The sequence below is a fragment of the Mixophyes fleayi genome, chromosome 4, assembly GCF_038048845.1.
Source record: "Mixophyes fleayi isolate aMixFle1 chromosome 4, aMixFle1.hap1, whole genome shotgun sequence".
In the NCBI taxonomy this organism is placed as follows: Eukaryota; Metazoa; Chordata; class Amphibia; order Anura; family Limnodynastidae; genus Mixophyes; species Mixophyes fleayi.
The window spans coordinates 180,526,061-180,545,573 of record NC_134405.1 but is presented as its reverse complement, the minus strand read 5'-3'; the positions used below and the strand labels follow the sequence as shown (position 1 = coordinate 180,545,573).

Here is a 19,513-nt window from a genome sequence, read left to right as displayed (position 1 = left end):
AAAGGGTTTAGCAAAGGTAATTTGTTATTAATATATACCCAGAATCAGTGGAGCCATTTTTCCTCTTCACATCATCAATCATCAACGTCATCAACATTTATTTATAAATGCGCCAGCAAATTCCGTAGCGCTTTCTATATGACTGTATTATCCTTTTCTGTCCCTCCTATGTTCTAAAATGATTAATATTTTTTGCAATAAAAAAACTTGCATAAACAATGTGTTTAGAAATCAACAAATGTACTAGGCAGTTTGAGATTACTGCAAATATTATTAATTGAAAAGGTCAGACTAAATCCATAAAAATGTTTGGATTCACATGGCCAAGCAATTATGGTATAGAAGAAGTGACATTAGGCATATATCTGAATATATTGAGAAGTTTGTACTGTACTAAAGTTGCAGGTTCACTTTGCCTAGATGTACTAATATATCAAACTGTCTAGATATATAGATTGCTGGTACACCACTAAAATATAAACATAAATATAATATAGTACATCATAATTAATTGATAAAATAGTCAGTAGGCTAGTTTTCTTTTTTAACATTTTGGGTGTTTAGATATAAATATTGTTGGCTAGGAATTCCATTTTCTGTTAAATTGCTGCACTGCCATGTAGTAAAGCTAAAAGCTTTTAACTCTGATACTCACACATTTTTTCTAGATCAGAAAGGAATGCACATTGCACTCCAAACCTGTTTCAAACTTTCAAACCACCATAACTGTATCATTTTATTGTGATTTGAGACCCCATTTTTGCATTATTTTTTTTTTTAAATTATATGAAGTGTTACTTTTTCTCTTTACAAAGGTCTCACCATAGAACAACATTTGTAGTCAATAACAATATTACTGGTACAAGAGACCTGGCAGTGCATTTACTCTGTTATTGTTGATTGCTGAAACTGTTGTCAGACTTTCCCAAAAAGACAGACTGGTGAGTGATACACGATGTGGCAATTTACCATATTCATCGTATGTTTGTTTATTATATGTGCAACCTTTTTATATATGTTCTCTCTCTTTCTTTAAAACAGTCAAAGAGAGCATCAGAGAAATTACTATTGAGACTTACTACATAAAGTGCAACATAATAACTTATGTAATGACTAGTTGTAAATAGTTACATTGCATTATCTTTTTTAATGCAATATGATTGTTTTATAAAGGTTTAATTTCTTAATTTAAATGGGGAATCAAATATGATGAAATTATAGTAGTAATCTCTAGGTTATATTATAATAAACAATATTTCCTGTTCACTTACTTTCAAATACGGTGCCTTAAAAACAGTATTCAGCACCCAACACATTTTTTACATTTCACCACTACACTTGCTGAATTGTAAATAAAAGAATGTAAGAGGCAATTATTATAGAAGTTACTTTGAGGCATTGAAAGAACTACAGAAGTTGGTAGCAGCCACAGAAGATAATGTGTGAGGGTCAACAATCTCCAAGACATTTCCCAAAGAGGGTCTTAAATGGAGGGTTGCATAGATAAAGCTCTGGCTTAAAAAAAATAATTTCCTTAACTGTGAAGAGTTTGCAAAATGGCATCTAGCAGATACTTCAGAGATTTGGTCTGACAAGACTATCGTGGAACTTTTTGGCCTGGATGCTATGAAGTTTTTATGGAGCATAACAAGCACTGTGCACCAGCAAGGTAATCTCATCCCACTAAGAAGTATGAAGTTATAGCATCATACTATGGTATGCTTTTCAGTGGCAGGGACTGGCAATCTTGTCAGGATCTATCGTAAATTAATAGTGCACATTACATTTGCTACTCTTGTTTCAGCTGTGCACTCTTCTACTTAGAATGTAAGCTCTCTACATTTATTTTGTCTACTTTGTATGTCCCTGTTTTATGTATGTCCTGTTTTCCCTACTGTATGGAGCTGCGGAACACTGTGGCGCCTTACAAATCTATGATAATAATAATAATAATAATAATAATAATAATAATAATAATAATAATATCCTACCCTTTACCAAGCAGCTCACACTGGGAAATGTATCTTTCAGTAGAACAATAATTTAAAGCACACTGCAACAGCAACACTGGAGAGGCTTAAAAATAAATGTAATAGAGTGACCCAGTCAGAGTCCTGATGTTAATCACATAAAATGTCTATGACAAGACTACAATCTTCATGCCCATTGCTGTTCCCCAACTAATTTTACCCAGCTTTTGCAAGGAATCAAACAATTTTCCAAACATATCCAAAAAGACTACTGGCTGTGCCAGATGTAATTTAATTAAGTATTGACCAAGGGAGATACTTATTTAATTATGATATTTTGGTAGTTTATTTTTTGTTACTTAATAATAGATGGGGTTCAATACTTTTCAAGGCAAAATAAAATACTTACCTAAATTAATAATTATATTCTCTTTGCAAGGATGACTAAATATGGATTTTTTATCACCAATTATTAAGTGTAAAAATACCTCTACAGAGCTAATGCACATCAGAAATTACAGCGGAGCAGTAGATTAGACTTCATTAGCAAACCGCTGATAAGTAGCAGCTTGTTCTTTAAGGAAATATATTTTTATCTCTTTAATATAGCTGTATTTATTAGTGTTGAGAATTGTAATGATTGTTCATTGCGCATATTGTTAACACTTGTATTAATTTCATTGCCTCATTTGAAGAAAGGACTGTTCACTATTAGATCACAGTAATCAGAGGTAAACTGTGCCAGCAGGTTTAATTTAAATACATGAGTCTATTATAAATTAATTGAAACCTGAATAAAAGCACATTAGCTATTTTTAATACCCCATATGTTTCAAAAATGACATATCTTATACAACAAAAGGGGTCAATAAGTTAAGTGACATGCCTAGTACGCTTATTTGCATTTCAATATCTGGAAGCAATGCATGAAGTAACAATCCAATAAACTAGATCAGAACACAGGTCATGTACACAGTGATTCAAGAATTTACTTACTTTGCATAGAAAATTTTTGTTGTCAGTTTTCAGTTCATCTTATAACGTTATAAAACCTCCTTATGAAGGACCCTACATCAACAGCTATAACAATGAAATTGAAAATGAAACTCATAATGCATTTTTTTCAACTGAAAATTATTTCTTTTAACATTGCAACAAAACAAGTCTCACAGTTTGCAAAACATTCCTTTATTATTAGAAATACCTTTTGTATAAAAAAAATGTGCATGCGTAAACCATTGCATTTATTGAACAAATTCCAGGGCTTCATGTCAATCAGCCAATACAATGCACAAACTCATCTCCTATACAGATAGAACAATATAGGACGGGGATGAAATTTCTCACAAATCACACAAAGTACTTACAATTATGGTGTAACATATGACAGATTTTTTTTTCCATAAAATGCAGTTTCATCTCTGAACAAAATGATTTATTTTGTACACTCTTCTTGTGCACATTAAGGTTTTTGTCTTTCATGTGCTTTTGTTTAAAATATTTTGACACTTTAATTTTGAAAAATAAATTCAGGCATCTTTCACAAATTCTGTCCTTTTTATTAATGTGTTCTGTTCAAATAGTTTAGATTGTAGAACAACTGATATCTCCCACAATTTGGTGTTGGATATTATGGTAGAATCCTCATCTCAGGTCGCATGATTGCTGTAACTGACATACGTGGTCTTTGTAGAAGAAGCTATAAAGATACAAACATATAATCAAGTAATTTATCTTTTTATATATTGCAACAGTTAAGGTACTAATTCAGTACTAGTATTAGTTTATTATATGGGTGTATGCATTTGCTTCTCTAGTTTAAATGTGCTAAAACTGTAATCATTAGAAGCAAATTCTGCATATTGCATTTATATTTACTATCTTACATATTGTTTTGTTTTTTTTACAAAAATACATTCTTGTTAATACTGCAGTTACTGGGGATTGACTCCATATATAACTCTAAACTGTATTCATAAATGAAATAGTTCAATCAGTCCACAAATATATTTCTTAATAGCTGTTCTATAGCTTGTGCTATATGGGGTTTGTGTTGTATTGGAAAAATCAATGTTTCTCATTGTATTGAAACAAACAAAAGACAATAAATAGCAATTTATCATTTTATAAAAAGATGTCATAAAAATTGTTGAAGAAAAGTTCAATGAATAAGAAACCCTAAAATAGATAATTTTACAAATAAATAAATAAATCTTTGACATATTCTTTAAAATCTGACTGCTTCAAATTCATTTGATTTAAGCAAAATTGAAATAGATGTGTGCTTTTTTCTCATTCTATATAGGTTCAGGAATGCAAAATCTGTTGGAGTTTTATAAATATAGCAATAATAATAATTTAGAAAATGAACATATTTATCACCATAAAAAATATTGTTGATCCAGAAATATCAAATTAATACATAGGAAGACAGCTTAATATTTCCAAATATAATGTAACTCTCTTGACAAGTCATAGTCATACATTTGAGTTCCCATTTGCTTCATATTTACCTTGTTATCTGCTTTAACAATTTTATGGATGTTATACCCCTAAAAGTTGTCTCTTTGTGATGTTAAATTGCTCATTGTGGCTACCATAACCAGATCGGAATCAGAATTTATTGAGAAGCGCTGATTTAGAGTTGCACGTAAGTGAATTTATGCAGCATAATTACACACTCCATGTTAAATTATTTGCATTGCGCATGTACAAAATGCATGCTGGTATTTTGAGCTGCATGTTTCTAACACTTGCAACCTCTTGCCCTTGCAGAGGTTGATCATGAGCATTCACGTGCAAGCTGAGTACAGAGTGTAGTGACGCGTTTTGAGTTGCATCTTTTTCGGGTTACACGTTTCTTTGAAATATACTTCTTGATTACTTGCTATGGATGCATCTATATTTTAAATTTAACACTGCATGTATTTTAAGATACATGTAATTTAAAGTAAAGATATAGAAATGGAAATGCGCAGAGGCATATTTATAAATGCGTCAATGCCTGTGGGATGTGAGATAATTCAATCAGTTATGTACTGCAAACTAATGGACATGGGTGAAGGGTACCAAAAATATCTAAGCAGCATAACATGAATTTTAAAGTCATACCTACAGTATTTGAGGGTGTAAGTGTACATCAAACCCTGTTTTTTTCTAATACACCTACTAATGAGTTTTTATTTTTATATTTGTCTGCTTTTCATCTAAGTTTTCCCCTAAGGGTTTTCCATGTAAGTGATTTCTCAACCTGCATTCCAAAGAATAATAATAATGTACATATTTCTTTAGTTATATTTTTATAATCATATTATGCCATCTATATGCCTTTTCTGGAGTATTTTTTTTTTCTAGTTTTATAGATATATGATAGATTTCTTATTTAGTTTGCTTAAGCAGCATACCTGTGTACCCAGAAAATATAAGCGTAATGCTACTGACAGAAACCTACATGTTACCAAATAAAAATATATTTAAATCTAAAGGCCTAACATAGAAGCAGAGTTTATAGCACTATGACTAATGATTCAGTTGACCATCTGTGCTATCTTGTGACAGATCTCTGATTAATTTATCTATGAATAACTTGAATATTTGATGATTGCAAAACCCTTGTGAAATGAAATAAAACTTTATTGACAGATACTATTGACATGTTAAAGAAAAAGGGAATAATATTAATATTTTCTCCCTTTATTAGCTACCCCAGGTATTTAGCACTTTTAAATTGTATGAAGTTCAAACAGAACTGGATTATTGTAATATGTCAATCAATGTAAATTTACTTTGCTGCTCAATATGTTTTGTTTACTGGCAAAGCTTTTTTCTACATCAAAGGTTAATCGAGGGCTGTTCTCTTAACTAAAATGTAGCTATTTGTAAACCTCTATTGCTGGATGGTATCCAAATTAAGTGCAAAGGTATTGATTTGAGAATTGATTATGTTTTAATCTTCCTTAAAGCTGTATTTTCTGTTTAGTTTCTATCACAATTGTACATGTTATTTTAAGATTAAAAAAACAAAACAAAAGTGTGATTGTTAGCAGTTAAAACTGCAGAGATGGAATAGGGGTAATTATTTCAGTTCATTGACGGCAAGTAAACATGTAAAGCTGGCAAAATATGCATCTGGATAATAAATAGAATGAAATAGGGCTTCATTCCATGTTATAAGTGTCTCAGTCTCACAGTATCATTCTCAGTTCTGGAGACATCATGAGAATAATATTGAGACACTAGAGAAGATATAGAAAAATTCTATAAAAATTGTGCAGGATATTAAGCTCAAAACTCAAAATGTAAGACTCATTCATGTTTATGTGTTCAGCATATAGAAGATAATAAGGAGACATGACTTATGTGTAAAGTTAGATTTTACTAAGATTAACAGGTGAGTCTTTCCTAGGATATATTAGGTTGCAACATGAGCCGCCACCTAGACCTAAAGAGCTATCTTGAGTCTGAGATGTTGAACCTTAATTTGCTAATTCCCCTGTCATTTGCTTCGATGAATGCCTTTTTGCTACAGTTGTTGGACTTCCTGCTCACAACCTCCAGAAAGACTATAAATCATATGGAGATTCCAAGAGGACTGTTAATACAATTAATAGGAGAATGTCTAAAGGGTTTCCTCAGATAACTGCAATGATGGTAGGTAATACCAATTTAAAAGGTTTCACCCTGTAACCTATGGTTTGGGGAAATAAATTAGTGGAAAAAGAAAATAAAGATGGATAAAAATAAGGGAAGAAATTTTTATAGATATAAAAGATCATGATAGCAAAGAGGAAAGGTGTTGATTAGGACCTCTTTATTCAGGGTCCACTATAAGAAAACATTACATTATATGTAGATATTCGCATTATCGGACACCATAAGCAATGCCCTGTCCCTGATTAGTAAGCCATCATAATGTGTGTCTCACTTATTTCTATTTTGTACTAGTGAGCACTCGTTGGGGAATATTTATGGGATATGTAACGAGCGCTCACCAGTGCAAAATAGAGAGAAGAGAGACACACATCATGATGGTTTAATAAACACATACTATCACTGAAAATGTTTGTACAGTTGGAGGAATTTTGATGGGATGTGCAATGAGTGCTCACTAGTACAAAATATAAAGAAGTGAGACACACATTATGATGGCTTACTAATCAGGGACAGGGCATTGCTTATGGTGTCCGGTAATGCCAATATCTGCATATAATGTAATGTTTTCTTATAGTGGACCCTGAATAAAGAGGTCCTAATGAACACCTTTCCTCTTTGCTATCATGATCTTTTATATCTATAAAGATTTCTTCCCTTATTTTTATCCATCTTTATTTTCTTTTTCCACTAATTCATTTCCCCTCCCATTGTATCTTATCTTCATTCATACAAACTCACTACTGTTCCTTCCTTAAAACCTCATTCTGCTTAATCTACCTCTCAAATACATTTAATTCCCACTGCATTCTCTCACACCGCACAGCCTCACTTTAATGGTCTTCCGAATGTATTTTAGTATTTCACAATCGTTAAATTTGTATTGCAAAAGTACCTTCCACCAGACAGCCACAGTTAGTTTTGCAGACAGGAATTAGGTATTCAAAAAAAATAATGAATTTAACAAAAAGCATACAAATGTGTTGATTGGGAGGCAGGAGCAGGAAGGTCTTCAGGAGGAAAGAAGGTTGTTAGGGGGAAGAGAAGAAGGGTCATCGCATTATGATCTTGACCGTGCACCATACTCCCTTGCTACAGCTCTGATTATGTACTTAGTGAGTTTGTGTAAAAAATGCACCATATATTTTCAGATTTTCAACATGAATAGCCTTTAATAACTTCAACAAAACCTATATAATAGACTGCAAAATTCTATTTTCTATGTTTCGATTTTGATTTTCAATGCATAGAAAATAAGTAATATAACAGCCTGCCTCCCAATCAACACATTTGTATGCTTTTTGTTAAATTCATTATTTTATTTTCAACATACATTAAAACAAGATCATCAAGTTGATGATGATAACTAGTGTCTAGTATCTAGTATATGGCTGCATCATGATACATTTTATGCACTTTAACCGTATATTAATTTGACTGCATTCTAATCTTAAGATATGTGCAACGCAACACAAAAATGTATAAGTGCTGTTACTCTACAAGAGCCTCTAAGTCTAAATAAATCCTGTATCTAGATTTTAAATAATAACAGTGTCTGGATAAAGATAGTTGAATAAAAGTGTGAAGAGTAAATAATAAAGCAAAACAAGAGGCTGCTTACAGTGAAGACATGGGTTAGAGAAGCAGTTGCTGAACTCTTCCCATCATGCCTTTGTCATTTAAGTGCATAAAGAAATATTATATATATAACAGAATATAATATATATTTTTATTTGATTTCTGGACTATATTAATTATGTATAGCCTCAAATTGGTTTTCAAGGAAAAAAATAGAGTCAAGGTCTAACTGTTATATTACTGTTCTTACAGCACTGTATTATTACTTCTTGGAAATGTCAATGATTTTTCTCATTGGCTGTCATGTGATTAAAGGCAACACATATATCATTATCATTATAGTTTCAATATATATAAGTATATAATAAAATCTACACATTTTTAGCATAAGTGTCAGGATTATTTTAAATATGCAGTATGGGCTGTTTTGAACAAAGCAACATTACTGTGTCACTTTAAATTTGTTATTTTTTCTTCTTCCATATACTGTAAATTAGATAGTAAGTGTAACGTGTGCATTAAATTAAAAGAACTAAAGCCTTTTTAAAATGTATTTCTATTAATGAACATAGTATTAAGAGGTGTTAATGTATTTAATATTTTTTCCTATGCATTCTGATAGGACTTTATATTGCACATATAAATTGTGTGCATCCTACAGTGTGCTCTGTCTGTCGGCATAGAGCAAAAACTGTATAACCAGAGTGTTATTATACCCGTATTGAAATGGAAATGTTGCTTGATATCCGTTTTTTTTTTAATATGGATTAATATGGATGGACGTCCTTGAAATTTTCATCCGAATTTAAAAAGTGCAAACTGCGCTCTCTTTGAGTTCCTTGAATAATCAGGCACATACAGTTCAATATCAAGCAATATCAACCTGTACATATATAGTGAACAATATAGTATCAATTATTAAAAAAATTAAAAAAATTATTTCATTGGGAAAATATCATCACCATTTATTTATATAGCGCCACTAATTCCGCAGCGCTGTACAGAGAACTCATTCACATCAGTCCCTGCCCCACTGGAGCTTACAGTCTAAATCCCTTAACACACACACACACAGACTAGGGTCAATTTGATAGCAGCCAATTAACCTACTAGTATGTTTTTGGAGTGTGGGAGGAAACCGGAGCAAACCCACACAAAACACGAGGAGAATTGAACTCAGGACTCCAGTGCTGAGAGGCAAAAGTGCTAACCACTGAGCCACCGTGCTGCCCAATATGACAAATAGTCAAATAGCAGATATCACAATAGAAGTCAATTGGCTTGAAAAAATAAAAAGTTTTAATTCACCCACAATTACACTTAAAACACAAGTTTTCTTACTCTTGCAAGACACATAATTATTTTTTATACTGGGTTATGTTCCTGCAGCACTGTATAATTAGGAAGTTTGTGTATTTTTCTTTTTAGGGGCTGATTGCTAACTTCTCAGATAGCAGCTTGGACTTTACCTCCTAAATTTCTTGTAAATCATTTTTGTAAATAATTTATAATATTAAATCTATCAGCCTGATTGTTTTTTTGTTTTTTTGAAAATATGAATATTAAAAATGTATCTGTAAAGTAGAGACACTTTGAGCCCCATTGCTAGAAAGATTGATTATATGCATTGATCAATATGCATATAACAGTGACCACTTTATGTTTAAATCCTCAAATGTACTAGGTGTTTGCATATTGTCAATCATTCAGTGACTTCAATGCCCCTGTGATACTCCCACATGGAACTCTGAGCATTGAGTGAATAAGCAGCCAGCAGCTGAAGATGTTCTCTTGTCTGGCAAGGTAAAATCTGGGAGGAGGGGCGGGATAGTAGAGGTGCTGCTTCTGATTGAGTGTGTCAAGTTTGCAGTACTAAAGTAGCCACTGATTGGTATCGACACAACTAGACTGAGAGGTGCGGAGTCTGATGCACCCCCGATATTTACCAGGGACCCCCGCATGGAGGTATGGGCTTGGCTGTGCGGGGTGCGCAGATTGCGGTTCTCCCAACTAGTCACCAATGCAATGGAGTGTACACAGGATGGCAGGAAAAGCGAGTACAAGACAGCCAAGGCAGGGTACAAGGGGACTTACCAGAAGAATGGTCAGAGTAAGCTGAGGTCAGGAACTGTTGGACAATGAGTTACTGAATCACAAAGGTGGGACGGTCAAAGAACAAGCCAAAGGTCAGGAATGGAAGCAATAAACAGTAACAGGGAGGAGGACACTGGAACGATAGAGACTGGAGAACCAATACTCTGGTACAGAATGTAGGGAGGAGGTGCCTTAAATAGTTTAATGTGGGATCTGATAGGTGCTCCTTTCACCAACTAGCTGGTGAAAGGAGCGTCCCGTTGCCTGGCTACAGGAAGCAAACCTACTGCGCATGTGTGCGCAGCGTAGCTGGAAGTACGCGGCTCAGCAAGGGAGACAGACGTCCGTCCCTGGCACAAAGGGACAGTGCGGGGACGGCGCCTAACAGAGTGGGGTGTCACCTTTAATGCTTCAGGGCTAATGCCAGCCCTTGATGTGAAGCAAGTAAATAATAAAATAAACTTCCTAAGCCTTCATGAGGGGTAGTTTAAGCCCCACCTGGTGCAACGCTGACTCATTCAATACCATCCTATGAGTGGAGTGGGGGTAGGGACAATGTGACAGCTGCCGGCCTAGTTCTTGGGTTCTGAAACGCAACACTGTATGGTATGCTGCGAGCCACTGCCAACCAAATATCAATAGTTCAGAAGGGTTATTAAAATGTAATAGCATGCAGCCTACTGTTGTTTTTTTTATATATTATTTATTTTCATTTTTATTACTGAAATTGCACAGTGTGAAAATATCATGAAAAGTGTAAAAATCCATATTTTTTTCTTGTTTACCCCTAAACAAACATTTTCATCAATTAAATTAAGTTTAATACTAAACATAAAAAACAGGTGGAAAGGACTAAGAAAAGAAGGGGAAGTCAAGGATATGTGGGGTGGGAGGAGGGGAGGAATGTTCCAGAGATTGTGTGAGGTCTCCCAATTCAATCTGCAGGAGTTACTGAATGTATTCTTTTAGAAAAAGCAAATTTGAGTCAAAAACTATACTTCACAGGGCCTGAAATTATCTTATAATGTATGTACCACTCCTTAAGGTGAAGAGGCGAGGAGGATTTCCAATGTGTGGGGATAAGCGCTATAGCAGCATTATGTAAATCTTTAAGGAGGGAACCACTTATAACTAGAGATGGAGGAGCTAGGAAGAGAAAGGAACCTGAATGCCTGGACTGATGGCACATGTGACCTCATTATCACTGTTTACCAATATGAAGTAAGTATATATATATATATATATATATATATATATATATATATATATATATAGATAGATACATAGCAGAATCTCATATCCCTCGGGAATAAGTGCTGGAACACTAGGTGAACATGTATGTAGCACATAAAGCATCCTGTACTATCCTGGCAAAATTTCATATTGCTTCTCCACCACTGAGATACTGAGTGAACAAACATGGGTCATTTGGAATATTTTTGTACATTTGTTCTCCACCAGAGGTCTTGGCACTGAGGGGGTTTTAACACTGCTCTCTCTGGTCTGATGTGTACATGTCTTATATTATGTTTTTCCCACGATAGCGTGGGAAATCCTTTATACTATAAATAGACCTCGCACATGAGCTGTTTTGCAGCGGCTGTCCTTTTTTTTAACTTTTTTTAACCAAGCATGTTCCGGATTGGATTACAAACATGGGGCCCTTCTGGCTGAAGACTGCAAGCAACCACGGGGGCTTTTTGCCCAAGAATAACAGAAGACATTTACAAGCAGGACTTGGAATTGCAAATATATTTGGGACATTTGAAGCAGGGACTTTGGATTTACAAATTTATTTGGACTTGGTTTTCAAACATTTTTGAATTAAAAGCTGCTGACAACAGATGAAAACATCACTGGTGAGAATTTGGGATTTATTATTTTTTATAAAATTATGTGGTATAAATGAGGGTGTTTAGTGTCTTTTTTGGGGTTTAATTATTTTATTAAAACTATGTGGTTTGAATGAGAGAGTTGTGGTTTTGTAAACTATTTATTACATGTGTCAGCCAGCCATGGTTGTCAGGACATGTTTGCACTTGTGGTTCTCCAAGTGCCGGCATCCCCTGGCTGCCATGGGTATGCTGGTGCTTGTAGTTATACAAGCATCAGCATGCCCACGCTGTTTAGAGTAGCCCAGACTGGCTGGGACTTGAAGTTCCACAAAACACAATGGCGTCTGTTTAATTTTTCACATATTTTTCGTCGTTATTACCGTACACCCACCGCCCAGGGGTGTAGGAAGAGCCCTAGTGCTTTCAACACTGGGCTGGTTATTCCTAGAGGGGTGGCCCACTCGTTGTTTTCAGCATACCCAACTCCCTAGGGAATCCAGCTCAGATCTGAACAGCCTGGGGTTGGTTTGTCATTATGGCAGGGGAATCCCTGCCGCGTGTTCCCCTGCTATAGTGCCAACCACCTCGGACGGTTTGCCTAGTGCTGGTTAAATGAAAATCAGGGGAATTCCATGCAATTTTTTTCTCTGATTTTCACGTAACCAGCACTAGGCTGGCAGCACTAGGGTTAATAGTGGTCGGGCAGGGTGACCCCACGCTTTTTTAAAAAAAACAACTTCTATCTATTTTTACACTTTTGACAGCTGCTGGACCTCCAGCTCTATAGGCATACAGTGCAACAGTAATGTGTTTAGCAATCACACAGGAAACACAGGAGAGTTAGCTAAAGAAGGTAGAGTTTGACATCGCAGCAAATCGCCAGAGTCAATATGACAATAACCGTTGTATAATTACAAGAAATTACTTCCAACTTGTACAGTTCCAAGCCAAGATATAAAATCCTCTACAGGTAATGGTTAAACACTGTTGGGCCAAGTTGTAGTTATGAAGTTTACCTGTCAAGCTTAAAGTTTCATGGATTTTAAGGGCAACTCCCAGCCAAAATGTAGTCCTGATCCTTGTGTCTTGCTGTCCTGGCCACTTAGCCTTAAGCTCTCTACCACTGAACCACAGTCACCCTAATCAGTAAGCACCCCAGGAGGGCAGACTCACGAACACCCCCATAGAGTTTTTCCTGATACAGAATATCTTTCCAAAAATGAGATTAGCGCATAGTAGACAGAACTCCAACACCACGCTCAGATGATTCAAGAACAAACAGATGTTACAACTTGCCTGTCCCCGTGCCTACACCGCGATCGCTCTGTCTTCCGGGTCCCGGTAACCTGGTCACATGATCGCGCAGGATGGGGAATTCAAATCTGCTAGTTTGAAAACCCTGCTCTGACGCCTGGACAGCGTCAGAGCATCTTCTTCCAGTTCCTGACTTGGCGATTCTGTGCGATTTCCAGTGTACTAGACCAGGCTTGCTGACTTTCCAGACTCTGCTCCCCAGTGTACCAGACCCAGGCTTGCTGACCACGTTTATCTCTGTGCTCCAGTGTACAAGACCCAGGCTTGCTGACCACGTTAACCTCTCTGCTCCAGTGTACCAGACCCAGGCTTGCTGACCACATTATCTCTCTTCTCCAGTGTACCAGACCCAGGCTTGCTGACCACGTTAATCTCTCTGCTCCAGTGTACCAGATCCAAGCTTGTTGACCACGTTAACCTCTCTGCTCCAGTGTACCAGACCCAGGCTTGCTGACCACGTTATCTCTCTGCTCTAGTGTATCAAACCCAGGCTTGCTGACCACGTATATCCTTCCGCTCCAGTGTACTAGACCCAGGCTTGTTGTACCACATATTTATCTGTATCCATTGTACCAGACCTCGGCTATCCTGACCACGGAGTGGTTCATATTTATCTTCCAGTTTCAGTGTGGTCGTGAGCTATCTCCCGCATCCTTACCTCTAGAGGCAGACCAGTGGATCGCGACCTGCGTTCCTCCACAGCAAAGCCCATCCCGCCTTGCGGCGGTTCTTGCTGAACACCAGGGGGAATCGCACAGGATCGCTAAGTCAGGTACCGGAAGAAGTTGCTCTGACGCTGTCCAGGCATCAGAGCAGGGTTTTCATACTAGCAGATTTGAATCCCCTGCCCTGCGCAATCATGTGACCAGGTTGCCGGGACCCGGAAGACAGAGCGATCGTGGCGCAGGCACGGGGACAGGTGAGTTGCAACACCAGATTTCACTTTACAGGGCGCTTTTTAACTAGTCTAGAATTCTCATGGGTAAAATTCCACCTGGATATTCTAAGGTCTGTTCTATTAGGATTGACTGGGAGATGCTTAGGGGTGGAGATGGGTGAAGAGAATGGTCAACCCCACATAGGGTTCCATTGTACTGAAATTCTGAACAGGTTTCAAGCAGAGTCCAGGAGAGAACAATAGTTGCTCAAACCACCTTATTTTTTTTATTTTTTTTATTGAAAGCCTGTAAAATCAGTGCTCTCGTGCCCAAGTGCTCGAAAAAATAAATGAAACTTAAAAAAACATGCACAAGGGATGCAGAACTGACCCTCCTCAAAAAAGGAAGGGCCCTAGTCCCCGACCCCCGGATCCATAAGGACCCTTAGGGGGCAAGGGTCTTCAGACCCCCTTCGCTGCAAGGCTAGGGGGGTCCCTTTAGCCCCTGGGATCCGCCGAAGCTTCACCCAGGGCTCGGCAACTGTCCACCCCCTGAAGGGAGGGGTGGACAATGTTTTTCAGGGGGCCAGAACCTCAGAGCCACACAGCCCCCCCTAGATCTTTGGGGGGAATAGCCCATAAGGACCTATCCGCACCCTAAAATCCGTGAATAAAACATAAAAAAAAGTGGAGTGACAAACAGGTGAGAAAAAGAAATAGTGCCGTGCAAAGCAGCCCCAGCCTTTCGGCCGAGATGATAAAGATTAATCCTGCCTAGCCAAAAGGCCGGGGCAAGGAAGAGTGTGTGACTTGAAAGTGAGGTCGTGCTACATGCCATGTCTCAAGTGAGGTTCCCACGCCCCAAGTGATTAGGGCACCCCTGGGTCACCACTCCAGGGGCACTACTCAGGCTTTCTAAGCCACCGGCCTTCTGGCCAGACCAAGCTTTCCCATGGCCCTTTAAGGTGCAGGAATCCTTACTCAGACAGGTACTCACTTGATCTTAGCCAAAAGGCCGCTCAAACCACCTGATGAAGAACTTAATCCCAGTTGATTAAGATCAATTCTCTGTTTTAACCACTTCAATGCTTTTGTTACTTGGAAGGGGCTTCAACATGCTGTTTTCACAGTGGAAGAGAAAATCTGGCCAATAAATTAAATGTAAAACATTTAATAATCCAAGCAAGACATGTGCAATCCACCTGGCTACAAATAACCTGGTGGGTCAGTCTATTATCTCTTTTTTAAGAGCCACACCAATAATTCCATATATATTCAGGAAATATTGTTTTGCAGGCAGAAGTAGCATAGTTTATGGGTATAAAATAAATTCAAGTCCTTCACTCAGTTAAAAGCACAAATAAAAGCTTTAGTTTGCAGGTGATATGTGGGTTAGTTAACGTTGATCCAACCCACTCTGTAGCAATATGTTTACTAAATTAGCATATTTTTGCTAAATCCCCTTAGTGTTTTTGCAGACATATGAATAGAATGCAATCCTGCTATCTCCAGAGCCGCTGTTAATATGATAAAACACCCCACTATGTGCAGGGATCTAGACATCTCATCATGTATTTGCTGTTTTTGAAATCACTCTGGTCATGCCCAGAACCGACTGATACAGTCGTGAATGCAGGCCTGCTCCATTCGCTGGTGAGTGCAAGGGACACTTACTACAGCCTACTACATCTGGGAGTGACTTGGGCAGGAATGGGGTGTGTTGCCATAGTCAATGTACAGTAGCTTGAGCACACGCAGCCATGGCCATATCAAGTTCCACGGCTGTAAAAGTAACTTGTTTTTCTGCCTTATCTCTTACGCCAATTCTGTCTAAGCTCTGTAATATCTATAACTATCATTAACAATAAAGATTTTCCGATACGATCAATGCTGTTCCAATGCACAAAGAGATTTATAACCGATATATTCGCTGGTCACCGGATCCAGTATTAGCTTATCAATCCTGAAATCTGTGTTGTCAAAGAGAGTGTTACTGTACCAGTGGCCTGTTTATATACAGTTTGGTTTAGAAAAAACAGTGATTATGTCACAATATATAGCGGTCTGTATGTAGCATGGATAGTGCTTAGCTGTGACAAGACATGACAAGGATAGAGACTAGCAAAGTTCTGTACACAGTAGAGATGGTGAGTAACGATTTTCAGGATACCACAGGGGTCCGGTAATTAGTAGAGATTAGCACTGCAACATATATGCAAGGTAAGGGTCTGATCACTGCAGTGTGTAGGAATAGCAGCATCAACGGAACAGCACAGAAGGTATCAAATAAGTTCTTGTACAGCAGTATAGGTGAGATGGCAGTTCAGTATATCACAATGATGAGAACACTTGGGATAATAAACAAAGTCTTGTAAAATGATGCAAAGAGATACTTGCAAACAGTTGAGTCCCAAAGATAGTGCTACCAGCACTGGGTTGATGAAGCGGGTTCACCCACAGGGAATCCAACAGGAGGGTTCAGGAATACACAAGGATCAGAGAATACACAGGGGTCCACGGAGTCAGGCTAGAAAACAAGTTGCACTGATACTGAACAGTTGTCAGCACCAGGTTTAAATAGAGCAGGCTTTAATGGCCTGCTCTGTGGATTCATGTGATTCACACAGGAATGCAGAGGTACAGGGAATGGTAACAAACATGGGTAGAATTATTACACTCATTAACAGAGTCTTAATCTTACACTAATCATAACTATCGATCGCAATGTCCGATCGCTTATCAGATGATAACAGATTCCTGCTGGTGAAATGTAGATTAATATAAGACCAAACACAATACATTTCTTATGATCTGAAACATAAAAATATTTAATGCAGTTTTACCTTTGAGTAGTAAAATCACTAAGTCTTACTATCAAAAGAATGTGAGTTGGAAACTTTATTAAAAGTGAAATATTTATAAATGTAGGTGCGAATGTAAATGTATTTACTGCGTTTTCCTATGTTATTGCGTAGTTAATCTTTGCATGCTGTTGCATACTAATCGCAAAGGAAACTATAACAACCAATATTTATTCATTTATAACAACTCCATCCAATTATTTGACTTCCACAGTTCAGTCTGCGGGTCGGAAACCATTATAGCCGCCGGGTCTATATTGTGTATAAAGATAGTTTGAAATAAAAATGTGTGGTCCCCCCCCCATCTAATAATATTAACCCTTGTGCTGCCGCCTAGTGCTGATTTCAATTGCAAGATCAGGGGGAAAAAAGCATGAGGTCCCCCGTTTTCATGAAAACCAGCACTAGGCAACCAAGCCAGGACTATTGGCACTATAACAGGGGGACACGCAACAGGGGATTCCCCTGCCATAATGACAAACATCCCCAGGCTCATAAGCAAGGGGCTGGATTCACTACCAGCCCTGTGGTGAAAGGGAATACTGCTCTGTGATGGTCCTGTTTTGTGTTTGTTACCAGAAGCATATGATTTCATAGACAACAAACTGGCCTTTTCCAGTATAAATATAGGAATCATGCTGGTAGGACCAGAAGGATGATCATTGGCCATAAATCTCACTAGGACTTTGATGCCTTTAAGCAAGCTTCCCATAAGACCAAAATATTTAAAGTTTGTGACATAAATTACCAGGATATACTATCTTCTTCTCTGCGTCTAGAGACAGGAGGATTATGTGGAGTGGCTGCATGTGAATCAGGTCAATGGTTCGCCTCATGCTATCTGTTGCCTGTCAGCCTGGGACAAAACTTACCTGGTTATAGTAAACTAGGAATGGTAGTACAGAATTGAGTCTGTCTATAAGAATTTTAGTGTATAATTTCAAAACATTGTTGAGCAGAGAGATATGGTGGTTGCTCGCACAGCTATAGATATTGTTGCTCTATTTGTGAATTACAGTGATCTTAGCCTCCATGTATTCTTTAGACCAAGATTTTCCATTGCGGATGGTTGAAGAGAATGTGCAGATGGGTGTTCAGAAAATCAGCACATTCTTTTGTAGGAAGTTGCAATAAAACTATTAGGCTTGCCCAAGTTCTGATTCTTCACAACCTGCTCAATTTGTTCTGGTGTGAACTCAGTCCCAAGTTGATCAGCATCTCAAGAAGATAATTTAGGGAGCTTGTTCAGCTAGGGACTGGGCGGAACTATAGGAAGAGAGGATAAATTTGAAGTGATGGAAGTCGGCCAGGGAGTAAGATTTCCACCAGAGGCGCTCAGCAGCATGAGTGCATTTCTGAAGGAAGCGGGTAAATTTGGAGTGTCATGGTTGGGGTGTCAAGAGGCGATGGTGGACAGAAGAGGCCAGGGCGACGGCAACCATGGCAGTGATGAGGGAGTGATTATAGAGGGATGTTGCCTGGTCTGGACAGGCAAGGGTGGGAAGAGGGGAGAGGAGAGTTTCAAGAGAGGAGGAGAAAAAAGTAGGGTCAAGAGCATCAATAATGCGCCTAGTGAGGGTAGTGACAGGTGGGGGTGGAGAAGGGGAAGTGGACAGAGTGAAAGAGAGGAGATGGTGGTGGGAGAGTAGGAAGAAAGAGTTAGAGAAGTCCGAATGATCACAGAGATGAGAGAATACAAGGGAATGACCAAGATAGTGGGTGGGGAAGTGGTTCACTGAGTAAGGTTGAAGGTGTAAGAAAGGGCAAGAAGTTTGATGGAGGCAAGGTCAGTGGACTTATCAATAGGATTATTAAAATCCAAGTATGATGGAGAGGATGTCAGAGGAGAGGTAGTGGGAATCCAGGCTGCAAAGTTGTCAAGAAAAATGGAAGTGGGACCAACGACACAGAGGTGGATGGGGGAGAAGAGATGGATAGAGTGGACTTCTTAGGAGGAGAAAGAGATGACCCAAAAAGTACAGTTAGGGGATAGGAGGAGGCCCACACCACCTCCAGGATGGTTATCCAGTCGGGTGGAGTTGATGAAAGAGAGAGCTTCATGGGAGAGCGCAGTGGGGGAAGCAGTGTCACTAGAAGAGAGAAAGGTTTCTGTGACAGTTGGAGAGGAAAAGGTTGTGGATAGAGATCAGCTTATTGCAGATGGATCAGGAGTTCCAGAGGGCACAGGAGTAGGGTACGGAGGGAAGTGGGGAGATATTAATGAGATTAGCAGGGTTGCTCGAGCATGGGGGAGGGTTAAAGTGGAGGCAGTGAAGGGGGCTGGGGGAGAGGATGGGTATAGGCAAGAACTAGGCATGATGAAATACTAGGTGA

At 38.1% G+C, this 19,513-nt stretch overlaps 1 protein-coding gene across 1 annotated transcript in view; it reads right to left on the bottom strand.

Moving 5' to 3' along the window:
* Positions 1-3,136: 3,136 nt before the first annotated feature.
* GRM8 (glutamate metabotropic receptor 8) overlaps positions 3,137-19,513 on the bottom strand; it is a 956,579-nt gene continuing 940,202 nt past the window's right edge. The window contains exon 11 of the mRNA XM_075208924.1: positions 3,137-3,669. Coding sequence (XP_075065025.1) covers positions 3,620-3,669 — 50 coding nt within the window. The 3' untranslated portion in view covers positions 3,137-3,619. The remainder of the gene's footprint in view (positions 3,670-19,513) is intronic.